Genomic DNA, 17070 nt, shown 5'->3' on the forward strand with positions numbered 1-17070 from the left:
AACAGTGGAGTTTGTGTTTGACAAACTCCCAGACCATATACTCTTATGGCTACCCTGCAAATACAATGTCTAAGGTTTTGCTTAGACAATGTAGGGGCATAGTGCTCATGCACTTATCCCCTCACCAGTGGTATAGTGCACCCTGCCTTAGGGCTGTAAGGCCTGCTAGAGGGGTGACTTACCTATGCCACAGACAGTGTGAGGTTGGCATGGCACTCTGAGAGGAGTGCCATTTCGACTTAGTCTTTTTCTCTCCACCAGCACACACAAGCATGTGCTGAGTGAAGGGTCCCCAGGGTGGCATAAGACAGGCTGCAGCCCTTAGAGACCTTCCCTGGCATCAGAACCCTTGGTACCAGGGGTACCAGTTAAAAGGGACTTATCTGATTGCCAGGGCTGTGCCAATTGTGGAAGCAAAGCTCTAGTTCTTGTTTGATGCCCCTTTTTTAAAGGGGCTGGAAGTGTTTGAGCCCATTTGGCAAATCCGTTAGCACTTTCTGTACCCCTGGGACCCTAGGGCCTTAAGTACTAAGGAGGGTCCCTAAGTGCTGTGGCACGAATTGTGCCATGCTAAGGGACCCCTCACCAAGCACATGCCAGGCTGCCATTGCAGGCTGCGTGTCTTGGTGCAGACGAAAATGAAAACACGAAATGTCACACACCCTGTGTCATGTCCCACAACACTGCTTTAAATATATGTAAGTCACCCCTACAGCAGGCCTGACAGCCCTAAGGCAGAGTACACTATATTACTTGTGAGGGCATATCTGCAAGAGCAGATATGCCCCTACTATGTCTTTGTCAATTCTCGTCAAGACATAGTAAGTGGCCATGGAAACCATTTTAAGGGCAAGTCCTGGACACTGGTTAAAACGAGTTTCCCCAGCCACGTTGTGGCTTCACTGAAGATAGGGATGTTTGGTATCAAACATCTTGTATTGATAAGCCCACACTGATTCCAGTGATGGATTTATCAATACATGCACCCAGAGGCACCTTAGAGGTGACCCCTGAAAACTTACCCACCTCTGGTGTGCTTACTGACTGGTTTCTGCCAGCCTGTCACCTGAGACACAGTTCTGCCCCCCTAGGGGGAAAGCAGGAGGCCCAGAACAAAATCCTGTCTGGGAAGAGAGTGTAACACCCCCTTCCACAGAATGAGCTGTTGCTTAGCCTTTCTAAGGTTTCAAGCCTCAAAGGGCTGCCGCCATTGAAATGCAAATCTGGCTCACCTTACTGGAGAGGAAGCCACCCTCCCTGTCCAGGGCTCACTTGGCTCCTGACAGGCAGGAGAATTAGCTAGTCAGGTAAGCGTGCCACCTCCAGGCTGGGACCACCCCTAAGGTGGGATAAGCCGAGGTGAACACAGTTTTTCAGAGGTAGCCATCTTTGAGATGGCATAGGAATTCTGGGACAGGGTTATACCCACTTCCCACAGGAGGTGGTCATATAGGTGGCATAGTGACCTCAAGGGTCTGTAGCCCATTGGCTACTATCCTACACACCCCTAAATTCAGTATTTAGAAGAGCCCTTGGCACCAGAGAAGCAGATCCTGGCGACCTAAACCTAAGAAGACCTAGGTCTCTGAAGAGACGCAAAAGCAGAACAGGAGAAAAGAAGTAGCTGACCTGGTACCAACTCTGCCAGCCTGTCTGCATCCCTCACTTAGAATCTGCAGCAAGTCCCACTCATCCTGCAGCTCTGACTCCAGAAACCTGGGAGGACTGCCTGCCTTCGAAAAAGACTGAAGACCTCCCATGAACAGCGGAACTGTTGTCCAACAAACTCCGACAACAGGATTCTGAAGCCTCTGAAACCGCCAAAACCCGACACCTGAAGTCAGGACTGCACCCTCCGTCTTCGACCTGAGTTGAAGTAGATCACCGGTGCCAACAAGGTTCCCCAGCCCATCAGAGTTGATGTCCATTGTGGTATTATCCCTCCTGGACTCCCTGACGACACCTGCAGCCTCTCCACACAGCCTCCCTCTACTGCTCCAGTCAAGGAAAACCAAACACCTAAGGACACCTCTGCACTAGTCATCCCTGAGCTGGGGAGAAGAGGACCAAAGGATCCTTCTTGAGCATCGTGAGGCCTGCAGCCTCTTTTCCCAGTGACCGATCCCCATTGAAACGCATTGGCCACCCAACACTGTTTTGCACCCTGCACCTGGCTGCCCCTGTGCCAATGGTGGTGTACTGCAGGTGCTTCCTTGGACCTTGCTGACTGCTCACCTTAACTCCTGCACATTGCCTGTTTGCAGAGCTTGTTTTTCCTCCCATAGGATAACATTGTGGAACTCAAAAATTGCAGTGTCCACTTTTTAAATTGAAAAGAATTCCTATTTTATTATGTACTTATCTGATTGACTTTTCTATGATGTCTAAAACATATATAAAGATGCTTACTATTTTTACAAATTGGTTTGGATCTCCTTTTTGCATCATGTGTCTTATTTATTGACCATTGTGTATATTTGTAGATGCCTTGTACTTCTCTGTGTTAATCCTAAGGCTTCTAGACCTCACTAGCTACAAATAGGGTACTTTAGGACAGCATACAAGGCCTGTCCACTCGTTAAGCAACTTCTGGACCATTTACATTCTATTGACATACCACATAAAGGGCCAGTTTCCTATGCTCACTAAAATCAGTGTTTGTTCCTCATTAGGACTTGCATTTGGTTGTCACATGTTTTAATATTGGCTTACTTCAATGCTTATGCTTTCTTGCCCACTGACCATGGAAACAATTTCTCTGGGGGCAGTTGCATCTGCTCACCTAATTGCAGCTTCAGCACAAATGCTCCTCATCTGTTCTTTCCCAAGTACACAAGGTACTGCTAAGGGTTTGATCCTCTTTTCTTCAAACCATGGCTTCCCAGTTTCGTATCTCTCAAAAACATCACTTCCAGATGTGATCTTCCCATACACACCCATCCAAAGCAGAGGAGAGACTTCATTGTTTGGAGCCCAAAAGGGCATTAAACCTCTGCATATCCACTATGAACGTGTTTGGGAAGGCTGGTGCAGTTTAAGTTTGTGAGATCAATGATGGGTAAAGCAATCTCCATGAGCTTGTTATAGCATTGGCTTGAATTGTTAGATAAGAATAGTTTTGAGCTTGTTGATAAAATAATTCTAAGGTCGTGGAGGCCCACTGCATTAGGAGTAGACCTACCACAACACTTCTTGAGAGGGAATACTCTCTTGTATATCTGGCAAGTGTTTATATGGTCTTCTGTCATGCCTTACCAAAGTATTACGCTGGACTGGAGGAAAAGTAGCCTGCTTTAGTCTTTAAAAATTTCTGGTATAAGTTAGGACTGTTTTCTTTATCTCCTTCTGACCACCAATTTTTGGTCTGATTATTGCCATTTGAGCCTTTGAGAGCAATCAGCAAGAGCAGATACACATTAAAAAACAAATTGCTTACTAGTTATAGTGTTTCTGTATCATCCAGGTACTTTATCACCATGCTGTCTCCTGTTAAAAGATCATCATGCTCACATATTTTTAAGGTAATAGTTTTCCGTTCTCTGGCCTCTTTGGTGCTGAGAAAAAAAAAAGGTTGAATTTGGCTATCGGATTACGAGTAACTCCACGTGTAACAATGAGGTTGTTTCTGGTGCCAGGTGGCATTGTTGCAATGGTGAGGAAGTCATGTTCTGCTTTGTTCTGATTGATATTTAAAGATTTGCAGATCCAATCTTCACCTGGGACTATTTCACAAAACTACTGTCGGTGGATAAATATATCTAACATGTTGTTACATGACAGTGTCTGGTGTATACTGTGATATCGTTAGGATATACCTGTTGTCAGAGTATCGAGAGCCTACCCTGGCAAGCTCTTCTGAGTCCTCGCTACTTCATAAGATATCTGCCTGAGACTTAATAATATCCTTAAAGCTTAACTTATTAGTGTGACATCTGAGTAAGTTTGCAGTCTGTAGGCTTGATTTAAAATGTTTATTTTAGTGGCAGCATATCACTCTACAGCTACTTCATATCGCTATGTTAAACTTCACATTAGATGCATATTTGGTTAGTGAGGTCAAATTGGTGAGGCTGATTGCACCCAGCATAGATGTAGTGCACTATATGCAATAGAGGATTGCTTGCGGTGGCTGTTTTAATGCACCCACTCACAGTGCCGTTAATTATTTTCTTTAATGAAAGTGGCATTAGGCATATATCTTCACATGACATGCAGTAGTAATCTTGCCATGGCTGAAGTTAGCAGCGGGAATGTCTTGGTGCTTTTTCTTTCAACACTCATGCACGCACTTAAAGTACTTTTGTGCATTGCGTTTATATGTTCCATTATTCATGTGAGCTCTCCATGAATTTGGTGATATACAAAGTTATATCTTTCAAAATGTGTTTTTTATGCTTGCTGAACAAACATATGCTGTTGTTTTACTGAATGTTATGACTTATTCTATTCTGTTTTTGAAGTGGGGGGAGGGGATCTTGCAGCTGGCAAATATTTCCAATTCTAAAAAGAATTTATAATTGTGTGGATGTTTACTTTTCAGTTGTTTGAGTTGGGTCCAGACGGAGGCGATCATGAAACCGATGGCGACCTTTTGGCTGAAACTGATGTCTTGGCATATGATTGTGCTGCTAGGTAAAACATTTTTACAATCCCTGTGTTTCACTGCATTAGCAAATTTAAAGTATTTCTTCTTCATCAATATTTGTGTGGTAGTTTGCAAACCTTATGAATCCGTGATACTGCACCAGCATGTACTTGCTCATTTTTAAAACCAACTAATAAGTATGTTACGACCATATTACAAGTGAAATGTGGTTAGTGCATATATTATTTGGTAGCAGTCTTTATTGCACCTAGTCATACTGTACCTCTTTGCAATGCTTATTAATGAGTTGATCCCTACTTACCACAAACAAACATGATGATCGCTCGTGTAGGAGGCTGGCTCTGGTTATGCTGTACACCTAAGGTGTGGCACCCTATACTGAGTCCAGACAACCCTTAGTGATAGTGCTTAGGTGTCCAGATAGCAAAAGCTCTCTAGGGGTAGCTGTGGTGAGCAGCTAAAGCTTATCCAGAAGGGGTGTAAAGCACTTGCAATACCACAATGGTCAGCCAGTAATTGTTACACAAGGATGAACCACACTGTTTTGCAAAAATAAAGGATTCTTTATTACAACGCAAAGACTATATTAAAATCGATATATCCACACTTGGAGATATCTATACACAAAATATACACTTAGTAACAAGCAGGAAAAGCATAGAAATACATGGAGCCCTACGGGTGGGGGCAAACCATATACTAGAAAGAGGTATAAGAATGAAGGTGCCCTTCCAAGGTAAGTGTATTAGATTCCCAGGGACATGGGGGGTAGGGAATTTCCAGAGGTAAGTACTAGAAATCCCACATGCGCCCGGGTGCAGAGTTAACAAGCCAGATGTCCCATAGGCTAACATAGGAATGCTGTGGTTGGATTTTTATGGATTCAGGACACTTCTCAGTGAACCTCGAGGAAACCAGTTTGCACGAAGAAGGTTGGAGTGTGTGCCCCCACCCGTGGATACCCAGCAGACCAAATTACCTACACCAGGGAGCCCAGGTGCATAGGGGTGAAGTGACGTTAGAAACCCTTGTTGGAGTCAGTGGAAGCCTTGGTTGTCCAGCTGCTGCTGTGACCTGTGGACCAGGCCGGTGGAACCAAAAGGTAGATTCCAGACGTGAAGAACCTGAAAAAGAAGGGGAACGTGTCTAGACCACTCAGAGAAATCCAGGTGGTGCAGGTAGGCAATTCCCACCCTCCTGGATGTAAGGGAGTAGTCTAGCTGCAGAGTCCAGCTATCCCACATTGGTCACCGGATTGCAGGAGGGTCAGTGGCCAGCAGGACCACCAACATGCTTTGGCAAATGCAAATAGTTGTTGCAAGGAAGATTGTAGGTTTTTGAGAACCATCAAGGTCGTAGTGACTTGACCCATGGAAGAGAGTCAAGGCTGCCCCCCTCAGCAAGGAGGAAAGTCAGTCAGAGGAACCTCCACAAGTGACCCATTGGCATCTGGCACAGGGAGTGCAGGGAGGCCTCAGCGGCACAACAAAACGAGTCCCACGTCGCAAGAGCTGCAGAGTGGAAGGTGATCTTGTAGTTTCAGAGTGCTGGAGGCCGGGGCTTCTTGGAGCTCAAAGGTGTCTTGGAGGAAGAGCCAACAAGCCATGTCAAGAGCAACAGTTGCATTGCAGAGGGGTTCCGTTCCAGTGGCTGCAGCAAGGGTCCACCATCTCCCAAGTTGGTCAGGAGATAAGTTGGATCCAGAGAGGACCACAGAACCACCACCACCTGTGAGAAGAGCCTTTTCATTGTCCGTGGGACAGCAGGATCCACTAGCCATTCGTTGTTGTCTTGATGCCCCTGCAATCGCAGGAAGAGTGTCTCCAAGGGAGATTGCTTCTTGAATGCTGGCAAGGTCCTTGTGACCCTGTAGGTTGCACAGCCACATATGTTGAAGAAATTTGGCAGGAGCTGGAGAAACAATGTTGCAGTGGGAGCCCTCCCAACTTGATACAGTCTTGTTTAAGTTCCAAAAGCAGACAAGCAGCGGTTCTGGAGGCCAGGGGCAGATGTTGTCTTGCGGGGAGTTCCTTGAAGAGTCTTGCTTGACGAATTGGAGGATCCATCCTTGGGGGAGTCATTAAGTAACCCTAATAGGGGGTTGGTCACTCTCTGTGGTGCCCACCTATCGGAGGGGGTGAAGGACATCATCGATCTGGCCTAACCAGTCAGATGCTCCTAGGGGCCTCTCTCTACCTTGTTTCCAAAATGGCTGAATCAACTGGCCACCCGGCAGAGCTCTGTGCACCTTCCTAGGGAGGAGCTGGACAATGGGGATGGTCCCTCCCCTGTCTTTTGATTGGTTTCATGCCAGAGCAGGAACCGGAGGTTCTTGAACTAGTGCAAACCATATTATGCAAGGAGGGCACCAAATGTGCCTTTGGAAGCAGTCTGGTGGCACTCAAAGGCCACCTCACCCCAGCCCAGAGACCCTTATTTCAGAGGGAGATGTGGTCACACCTTTTTCTTTCAGGAAATCATTTGTTCTGCCTTCCCCTACTTGAGTTAGGCTCATCAGCAGGAGTGCAGAACATTGTCAGGGGTCGGCAGCAGTGTGGGCTGACAGCTAGACCTCTTAAGGCTGCACAGGCAGAACTGGGGGATCTCTAAGGAACCCCCAGAGTACATGGGATCATGCAGCTAGCACTGGAATTGGTGTAGTTGTATGATTACAACATGTTTGATACCAAGGATGCCTAGGTTTGGATAAGAAATTATGTAGTTGACCACTCTTGTTGACCAGTGTCCACTACATACCTTGAGATTGCTTCCCTGCATTTACAAAGCCCAGGGAATGGAGTCTTGGGTTTGTAGGGATACCCTGCTCATGCACTCAGTTTACTAGCGACCAAATTTAGAGGAGAGGGTGTAGGAAGCTGGCCTGGTGTGTGGTGAGCACCTATTGTGTTATCACCTTATACCAGGTCCAGGTGTCCCCTATTAGTGAAGTGTAGGCAGTGTCTAGGAAGCCAGGGCTCTCTAGAGGTATCTGTGGATGAACAGCCATGACTTATCTAGGAGACATGCTAAACTTGTGCAATACCACTATAGGCACGCAGCACTATCACACATGAAAGAACCACTAAATCTTTGTCGAGAGGAAGGTCCCGAGACCGCTCTGCAACCCACACTCTGGGTCATCCCATTCAAAATCTTTGGGATGCTCTGGTAAGCATAAGATGTCAAAGAAAAGCAAATGTTCTTTAACTTCACCCCGTTGGTCGGATGTTTCCACGTGTGAAAAGGAGAGTCGTTGCTCTAGGCCTCCATCCTCAAAGTTTACTTCTGGGTCATCTCAGTGCCTCACTGAGTTTCCAGGAGCCAGAGTGAAGTGATGAGGGACTGCAGACCAGGTAAGAGTAACACGTTTTATTGGAAGAAGAGGTGAAAGGAACAGGTCCGTTGAGGGCAACAGCTCAGACTCAACTGCCATCAGGAGACTCACATCCTAGAACGTGGCATCTCCCTAGGTCAGCATCTGAGAGCATTCCATCTAAGAAGTAGAACACACTACATATCCCCCTTCTTTTCCCACAACAAAGGAAATAAAACAAATAATCAAAAAAACAAAAAATAAAATTCAAGGTAAAAATACTTACAAACATGGAACACGAAAATCAGGAAAATGATCTATGTAACCGAACACGTAATCCTTTAACCAACCAGGAGGTGTCACTTTCCTTTTTCCTCCTACCAAGTCACACTGTTGCACACGATCAGATAAACTCAAATCCCCATTCTCAGAGTCGGCTACTGAGTCACTTGCCACATCCTCCTCACTCAAAGCACAATCACCTAGCACGTGTGGCGATGCATTCCTCTTTAACGCATCGTGAATAGTAACCTCATCCTCCAACTATTCTGCACTTCCCTCCTCGCACCTTCTACTGTCAATACAAATACCGCCACATCCAGATTCCTGTCCATTCCTAAGTAGAACAATGCGCTTAAGATTCCACACCCTACCATCACTCAGTTTTACGGCATTATGCAAAACCTCCATAACTCGCTCAGGATTAAAGTACTGGCTCTCACCCTTTCTTACCTTATAAGGTTTTTTAACTCTAACCCAATCCCCAACATTGATTACCACTGACTTGACATGATGGAGCTTGTCATAATAAGACTTCGATTTCTCTAGAGACTTATCCAAATTATCTCTTACTTTCTCCATATCCCAGTGTTGGATACCAGTCTTAACCAACCAAGCCGGGTTATGTTTGCATCTCGGACTTCTACCCCTCATAACAATGAAAGGACTGAGTCCAGTAGTAACATTCTCAGTAATCCTATAAGCCCACACTGCTTTAAAGACAGCAACGTGCCAATCCTCTCCACTATCCATTGCACCCTGAATTATACCTTTAAGGACTCTGTTGAACCTTTCTACTGCGCCATTACCACTGGGATTGTACAATGAAGTGATTTTATGCTCAATCCCCACTCTCCTAAAATACTTTTTAGCAGCATCTGACATAAACTGTACACCATTATCACTTAATAATTTAGAAGGAATGCCTTCAGCCAGGAAAACCTTATCCAAAAACTCCAAAACACTGGTAGTATCTGCTCTTTCCAAAATACCAATTTCAGGCCATTTTGAGAACAAATCAATCATAACTATTACAAACTCTTGAGAGTTACCCACCGGACCCAAGAGATCAATATCGACATATTCCCATGGTTGCCTAGGTATGAACGTTTGCTGCATAGGCAGTCTAAGGGTACATAAACTCTTGTCTGCGCATGAACACACATGACAAGTTCTGACAAATCTTTCCACTGATTTGTCAACACCTGGCCACCAAAATAACTCCTTAACCACAGACTTAGTTCTAACGATGCCAAAATGGCCCTCATGACATAATTCTAAAATAGCTTCTCTTATACCCGATGGGGGAATTATCCTATCACCTCCCCAAAGAACATTGCTCACAACAGAGAGTTCATTCCTAACCTCCCCAAAACTCCTGCATTGTTCAGACAGTTGATCCTTCTTAGGCCATCCTTCTAAAACGTATTTTTAAACAGACAGTAAATTGATGTCTACCTCCATTTCCTTCCTCCAACTATCTTCACTTAGTGCAGGGCTACCAGCATCTTGTACAAGAGCCACGCTCCACTCATACCACGGATCATCAACACACTTCTCCAACAAAATAGGTAATCTGGAAAGGCAATCCGCCATCACATTACTTTTGCCAGGTACATACACAATACGATAAATGTAATCCTTTAAGCGCATGGACAACCTTAAGATCCTGGCCGAAGCTAGTACACTTCCTTCACTTGTAAGAAGTTTAATTAAAGGTTTGTGGTCGTACCGAATAGTTACGTCTTTTCCCCACACAAATGCCCGGAAGTGCTCCAAAGCCCAGGCACAGGCTAAGGCTTCTTTCTCTATAACCGAGTACTTTTCTTCCGATGGGGACAATGACCTGGAAGCAAAAAGTATAATCCTTTCCTTACCATTACACCCCTTTTGAGATAGCACAGCACCTAGGCCCTTATTACTAGCGTCTGTGGTAACAAAAGTATCTAACTTAGGGTCAAAACTTTCCAAACATGCTGCCTTGCTTAAATCACTTTTCACGTTCTCAAACTCTTGATTGCATGCCTCACTCCACGTGAATGGAGAGTTCTTTTTGAGTAAACCCCTTAAGTTATAAACCTTGCTGGCAAAGTTCGGAATAAATTTGGAACAAAACTCCGCCATGCCCAAAAAAGATCTTACCTCATCCTTAGATGTAGGAGATGATATCCCCACTATAACATTCACCAAGGATGTCTTAGGTTTAACACCCTCACCACTTATCTCATGTCCCAAATACTCCACACTTTTTTTCGCAAACTTGCACTTACTCAGTTCCACAGTTAACCCTTTATCACCTAACACTTCCAACACATGTTCCAACCGCTCATCATGCATGCTCTTATCTTTCCCAAAGATTAATATGTCATCTTGGAAACACATAACCCCTTTGATTTTCCCAAAAAGTTTATGCATAAGATGTTGAAAAACAGCTGCTGCAGACGCAAGACCGGAGGGCATCCTCGTGTATTGGAAGCATCCAAAAGGTGTGATGAAGGCTGTTAGTCCCTTGGAATCTTCAGATAAGGGAATCTGATGATAAGCAGACGACAGATTGATAGTAGAAAACCAGCATGCTCCCTCAAGACTAGAAACCATTTCCGTAATCTTGGGTAGGGGACCGATCAATCAGAATATTATTATTTAAGTATCTCAAGTCCACACATAAGCGGATTTTTCCGTTGCTGCGTCGAGTTATCACTACAGGCGAAATCCATTCCGAGCTATCAATTGGCTCTATCACATCCATTAATACTAATTTATCTAGAACCTTGGAAACTTCTTCTCTGATCATGATCGGCACAGTTCTGACCTTATGAATTTTTGGTACAGCCTCCCTCTTCAATATGATTTTGTGCTTGAAACCAGTAAGTTTCCCCAAACCCTTGCTAAAAACCTCTGTGAATTTAGATTCTATCTTGGGGGACAAAGAACATTCATCGTTCACCATTAAAACTTTATCTTTGCCATTAGAATCCAAAATCATTTGCAACCTTCCTTGATCCTTCCAACCCAGAACTGACGGCCCTTTTTTAGCCACATATAGTTTTCCCCTGGCATTCCTGTCCTTGAATGAGAATGCCAATCATCTAAAACCTAACAGATCAATCTTTTCTCCTGTGTAACTTTCCGGTTGAATGTCTGGTGGAGCAAGCTGTTTACCAATTTTTTCCGTGAAAAATTTGTTCCACACATCCTCGTTCACAATTGTGAAGGGTGAGCCTGAGTCAGCATACATTGTGATTGGTACTCCACCAATTTCCATGTTGCATATGGGTTTATCCTTAGTATTCGCCTCCATTATATTGAGAATGAAATTCTTATCCTCATCAAATCCTCTGGGTTCCGTTGTATTTTCTTCCGTATCACACTTTGCAACATTTTCACCTTCATATATACATTTAATTATTTTCCTTTTACTTTTACAAACTTTTGCAAAATGGCCCACAATTCCACATTTGTTGCACTTCAATTTTAAAGCCGGGCACGACTTGGAATGAGCCAAGTGGTCCTTGTTATCACATCTGTAACATCTTCTTCCAGGTTCCCCACTCTGATGTTCCCCACTCTGAAAGCCCCTTCCAGTTTTGCGATTAGTAATTTTATAAATGCCATCCTAATTTTTCCCAGTAGATTTTAGTTCTGAAAAGCATCTTTCAGAAATCTCAGCCTTTCTTACTATGGCTAAAATTTCTTCCAGAGGAGAGTCACCATTTATCCAAAGTCTTTCCTGAATGGATTGATTATTGCAGTGCATAACTACTTGATCTCTAATAAGTTCGTCATGAATTGCCCCAAATTTACAGTCAAGAGCCAGTTTCTTTAAGTCCGCAATGTAGTCATCCACCAGTTCACTTTTTTCCTGTTTTCTTTGGAAAAACTTATAACGGACAATTCCCATACAAACTTTTGGTGCAAAATATATGTCGAGATCCAACATTGCAGCATTAAAAACACAAATATCACCACTTACAGGGTTTTTGGACATCTTATTATATGTTTTGAGACCCATTGGACCCAAAGAATGCAAAAGAATCCTCTTTTTCTGTTCTGCGGACATCTTGTCATCAACGTCAATAGCGCCTAAATAATTTAAAAAATAGTCCTTCCACTCCAGCCACTTGATGGGTGGTGAATTACCCATTGCCCAAAATGCTTGCGGGGGAACGATGGTAAAATTGGCTTCCGCCATATCAGAGGCCAATTATAATGTACGCGTGGTAAATTAAGGCGCTGACTTAATAACTAAAATGCTCAACTCATCCCTTCCCGGACCTGTTCACAACAATGAAGTACAACCCTTCACAGTAGTAATTAAACTGTCTTCACTACCTTCTTTCCTTAAAAAATAGTCTTACTTCTTCCTTCTTTTCCCTCTTTTCTTTTCTCCTTTGCATCCAAAATGAACGCTTTAAGACGCTCGAAGAAGGTTAGGAGTTCCGCGTCTTCACGAGGTCAATTTCCTAATAACTAGCGTCTCCGTGTCCTAGGAGACGCTAGCGTAATCGGCGTCAGTCTTCCCCGCGTGTGCGTTGCTGAGGAGATGAACGTGACGCTAGTGGAAGCCGCGTCAGTCTCCTCAGCGTGTCCGTTGCCTAGGAGACGCTCGAGAGACGCGATGCGCGCTCCACATTAACAGCCGTAGCTGTGCGAGAAAACGAGGAAAAACCAATCAAATTAAATTAAAAACGATCTTCACCGGAAAGTCCTGCGCCGGCAGATCAGGTCAGTAGGCATCAGGTATCGCACAGCAAAGCGAGCAATGTGACGAGTGCACAACATCAGCCGAAATCGGAAATTAAGACGAAGGTTCGTCGAAGTCCACTCCCACGTCGCCAAATTGAAGTGATGAGGCACTGCAGACCAGGTAAGAGGAACATGTTTTATTGGAAGAAGAGGTGAAAGGAACAGGTCCATTGAGGGCAACAGCTCAGACTCAACTGCCATCAGGAGACTCACATCCTAGAACGTGGAATCTCCCTAGGTCAGCATCTGAGAGCATTCCATCTAAGAAGCAGAACACACTACACAGAGCCACTCCTGCCCAACTCTGTGAGTTCTGTGAGGCCATAAGCTTAATCTGAGGGCATTCTGCCCGTGCTGGAGTGTCTTCGGGCCCTGCTGGGTCTGGAGGGGTCCACTCTGGTTCCCGGGCTGGCGGCTTCGGAGGGCACCCAGGGATCCCTTTCTGGATCTGCATCAGTTGTGCCACCCAGATTTTCCTCGACAACGGTGAAGATGTCAAAGCTCCTAAGGCTGCCCATGATCGGCGTCGATCCTGTACTTATTGCCGACTCCAAGATGGAGCCGGACCGGCGTCACTTGACGCTGTTTCCGTCTTCAGTGGAGACCTTGCTCCCTAGGTTGGATCATAACCCTTATTCTTATGAGTACAGGTATGGTGAAAATATGTAGGAATCGCTGGACCCTCTAGAATACCACCTTGATGACCCCATGGACTGGGCTCAGGACCTGGGTGAAGCCAGTGGCCTAGTTACTTTCCCTGACGCTGGCATGCTTTCTCCCCCCTACCATATCTATGGAGTAGGGAGCATTGTATTCATTGTTGATGAGGAGAGCAGCTGAGGTCCTAGGCTTCGAGCTGTCTTTTGTGGCCATCAGGACCAACCTCCTTACTGAGGTGCTTCAGCCTGGGGCTTCCTCTTCAGAACTCATTCAGCCCTTCAATGAGGCCCTCACTGATGTCCTGCTGGGGACTTGGTCCAAACACAGCACAGGGCCTCCTGTTTATAGGATAAGCGCCGCTGCCATAGGCCTCCACCTAATTACCTAGTTTTCCGGCCTAACGCCCGCCCCTGCAAGCTTGGTTATCCAGGCCTCTCTCTACCTCCCCAAGGGCATTCCCTTCCATGCCCACAGATAGAGAATCAAAAAGACTGGACCAGCTTGGGAAGAAAATGTTCCCTTCCTCCAGTCTGGCATTGTGGTCTGTGAACACCTCATGCCTTTGGGACATTACTCCCATACTTTATGGGACATGCGCAGGTGTTGCACAGGTCCCGATGGAGGCCCTGGCCATTCTCTCTCAGGCTGTTGCTGATGGGAGACACACAGCTAAGTTCACAATATGATGTGGATTGGATACTGCAGACTGACTCACTGTGTTGATCGGTTGCATCGACAGTGGTTTTGAGGCACCACGCTTGGTTGAGGACATATGACTTTTTGGGGGATGTCCAAGCTCCACTTATGGACATGCCCTTTAATGGCACCGTCTCTTTGTAGACAAAGCAGATTTGGCGCTCAAGCTCTTTGAGTCCCGGGCTATGGCTCAGTCCTTGGGCCTCGCAGTTGCCCCTCCCACCCTTCAGTCTTCTTTCACTCCTTTCGTGGCTACGGAAGGGGTGTCCAATCACGTCCCTTTCCATCCAGCCACCGTGCTGCGCAAGCTGCCCAGCCCCTGCGTGGTTGGGGACGTGGGATCCAACGTCCTAGAAAATCAGGGGGCCAGCGGTCGGCCTAGTCCACTACCCCTCTTCAAGCCTCCAAACCTTCCTAGTCTGATGCTTCCCCATCAGGGGCCAGATGGAGGCAGGATTTGCCATCACCTGCCCCACTGGGAATCCATCACATCAGACAGGTGGGTTTTGCAAGTAGTCCGAAGGGGCTACTTCCTCCCCTTCGAGACTACCCCTTCATCCATGCCACCATCCTACGATCGGTTGACAGAGGATCACCTGGCACTTCTGCGAGAGGTGGTTATGGCTCTGTTGGCCAATGTAGCCACAGGGAGAGTCCCTGTGCCAGAAGTAGGTTGTGGTTGTTATTCCCACTACTTTATGGTGCCCAAAAAGGACAAGGGCCTCTGCCCTATCCTAGACCTCTGGTCCCTCAATCTCTTCCTCAAAAAGAAGTTCAAAATGCTCACTCTGGTTTAGGTTCTATCTGCCCTGGATCCAGGAGGCTGGATGGTAGCGTTGGACTTACAGGACGCATATTTCCATATTCCCGTGCTGCCTGCCCACAGATGTTACTTGTGGTTCACGGTAGACCACAAGCATTCTCAGTTGACTGTGCTCCCCTTTGCCCTTACCAGAACCCCTTCGGTGTTCGCCAAAGTGATGGCGGTAGTCGCAGCTCATCTGTGCAGATCAGTGTTTCCAGTCTTCCTCTTCCTCAACCTCTGAGCTGTGGAAGGCGGGGGCTCCCCAGGTTGCTGTCTCCCCCCTCTAGTCTACAGCAAACCATCTGCATTTGCTGGGGTTCACTATAAACGTGCCAAAGCCACACCTGACTCCCTCTCAGATGTGCCCTTTCTTTGGAGCAGTTCTGGACACAGTGCAGTTTTAGGCTTATCCACCTTAGCGGCGAGTCCAGTGTATTCAGATTATGATTCTGATGTTTCAGCCTCTATCCTGGATTTCAGTGAGAATGACTTTGAGACTGCTGGGCCTCCCAACTTGCTGGTGACTCATGCCAGATGGCATATGTCGGCTCTGCAGTGGGACCTGAATTTCCAGTGGGTGCAGCATCAAGGGAATCTCTCCACCGTGGTTCAGACCTCAGATGGAATTGCGTAAAATCTGCAGTGGTTGCTTTTGAATCGCAATTGGGTCAGAGGCAGAACCCTTTCCCTTCTGCAACCAGATCTGACAGTAGTGACTGATGCGTCACTCCTGGGATGGGGCAGCCACTTGGGAGAGGCAGAGATCAGAGGCTTCTGGTCTCCGGCGGAGTCCAGGCTCCAAATCAATCTTTTGATGCTCAGGCTAATCAGACTGTCTTTGAAGGCATTCCTTCCTTCTCTCAAAGGGAAAGTAGTGTAGGTGTTCACAGACAACACCGCCGCCATGTAGTACTGCAACAAGCAGGGTGGGGTGGGGTTGTGGGCCCATTGTCAGGAAGCTCTGTGCCCCTGGACATGGCTGGTACATCATGGCATATCCTGGTAGTTCAACATCTGGTGGGCTCTCTGAACACCAGAGCAGACAAACTCAGCCATCAATGCCTAGTCGATCATGAATGGCCTCTCCATCCGGAGATGGCGCAAGGTCTTTTCTAGCACGGGGGAGAGCCTTGGTTGAATCTGTTTGCTGTGCACAGAACGCACAATGTCAGCTGTTTTGCGCATTGGGGTTTCCAAGGTGGCACAAACTTGGCGATGCTCTTCGTCTCGAGTGGAACTCAGGCCTCCTTTCTGCCAATACCACTTCTGCCCAGAGTTCTGAAGAAGATCAAGAACGACCAGACCAAAGTAATTCTTGTGGCTCCGTACTGGGCACAAATAGTCTGTTATACCGAGCTCTTAAGCATGGCCATCGATCCTCCAATCAAACTGCCCCTTAGTAAGGATCTTCTATCGCAGCAGCAGGGGAAGGTTCTCCACCAGAACCCGTCCAGTCTCCGCCTTCTTATGTGGAGATTGGGTGGCGGCAGTTGACAGCTTTTGACCTTCCGCCCAGTCTGCAACGTTATCTTGCCAGCCAGGCATCCCTCCACCAAAACAGTATATGCCTGCTGATGGAACACGTTTGTGGCATGGTGTACAGACAAGTCTGTTGACCCCCTCTCTGCCCCTCTTTCTTGGGTCCTTTTGTTTGTTCTTTCTCTGTCCCAGCAGGGCCCTGCTTTGGGCACCCTCAAGGGTTATTTGTCTGCCATCTCAGCTTTCCTTAGATTACCTGACCAACTTTGTTTAAATCTCCAATTGTTGGTAGATTCCTGAAGGGTCTTGCCCACATGTTTTCTCCTTCTCAGTTAATAATGCCCCAATGGTATTTGACCTTGGTTCTTATTTTCTTGATGTGTGCTCCTTTCAAGCCACTTCATAACTGTCCATTTCTGCTTCTTACTCTAAAGACAGACTTCCTGGACGCCATCACTTCTGCTTGCAGAGTGAGGGAACTGCACA

The 17070-nt window shown here is 46.3% G+C and overlaps 1 protein-coding gene across 17 annotated transcripts in view; it reads left to right on the forward strand.

Moving 5' to 3' along the window:
* Positions 1–17070, forward strand: part of MYCBP2 (MYC binding protein 2) — a 1769078-nt gene that overhangs the window by 516020 nt on the left and 1235988 nt on the right. For all 17 annotated transcript variants that reach the window (XM_069205243.1, XM_069205245.1, XM_069205247.1 and 14 more), the window contains one exon: positions 4541–4632. In XM_069205243.1, the coding sequence (XP_069061344.1) occupies positions 4541–4632 (92 nt within the window). The remainder of the gene's footprint in view (positions 1–4540; positions 4633–17070) is intronic.

Source organism: Pleurodeles waltl, chromosome 8 (genome assembly GCF_031143425.1).
Source record: "Pleurodeles waltl isolate 20211129_DDA chromosome 8, aPleWal1.hap1.20221129, whole genome shotgun sequence".
NCBI classification, from domain to species: Eukaryota; Metazoa; Chordata; class Amphibia; order Caudata; family Salamandridae; genus Pleurodeles; species Pleurodeles waltl.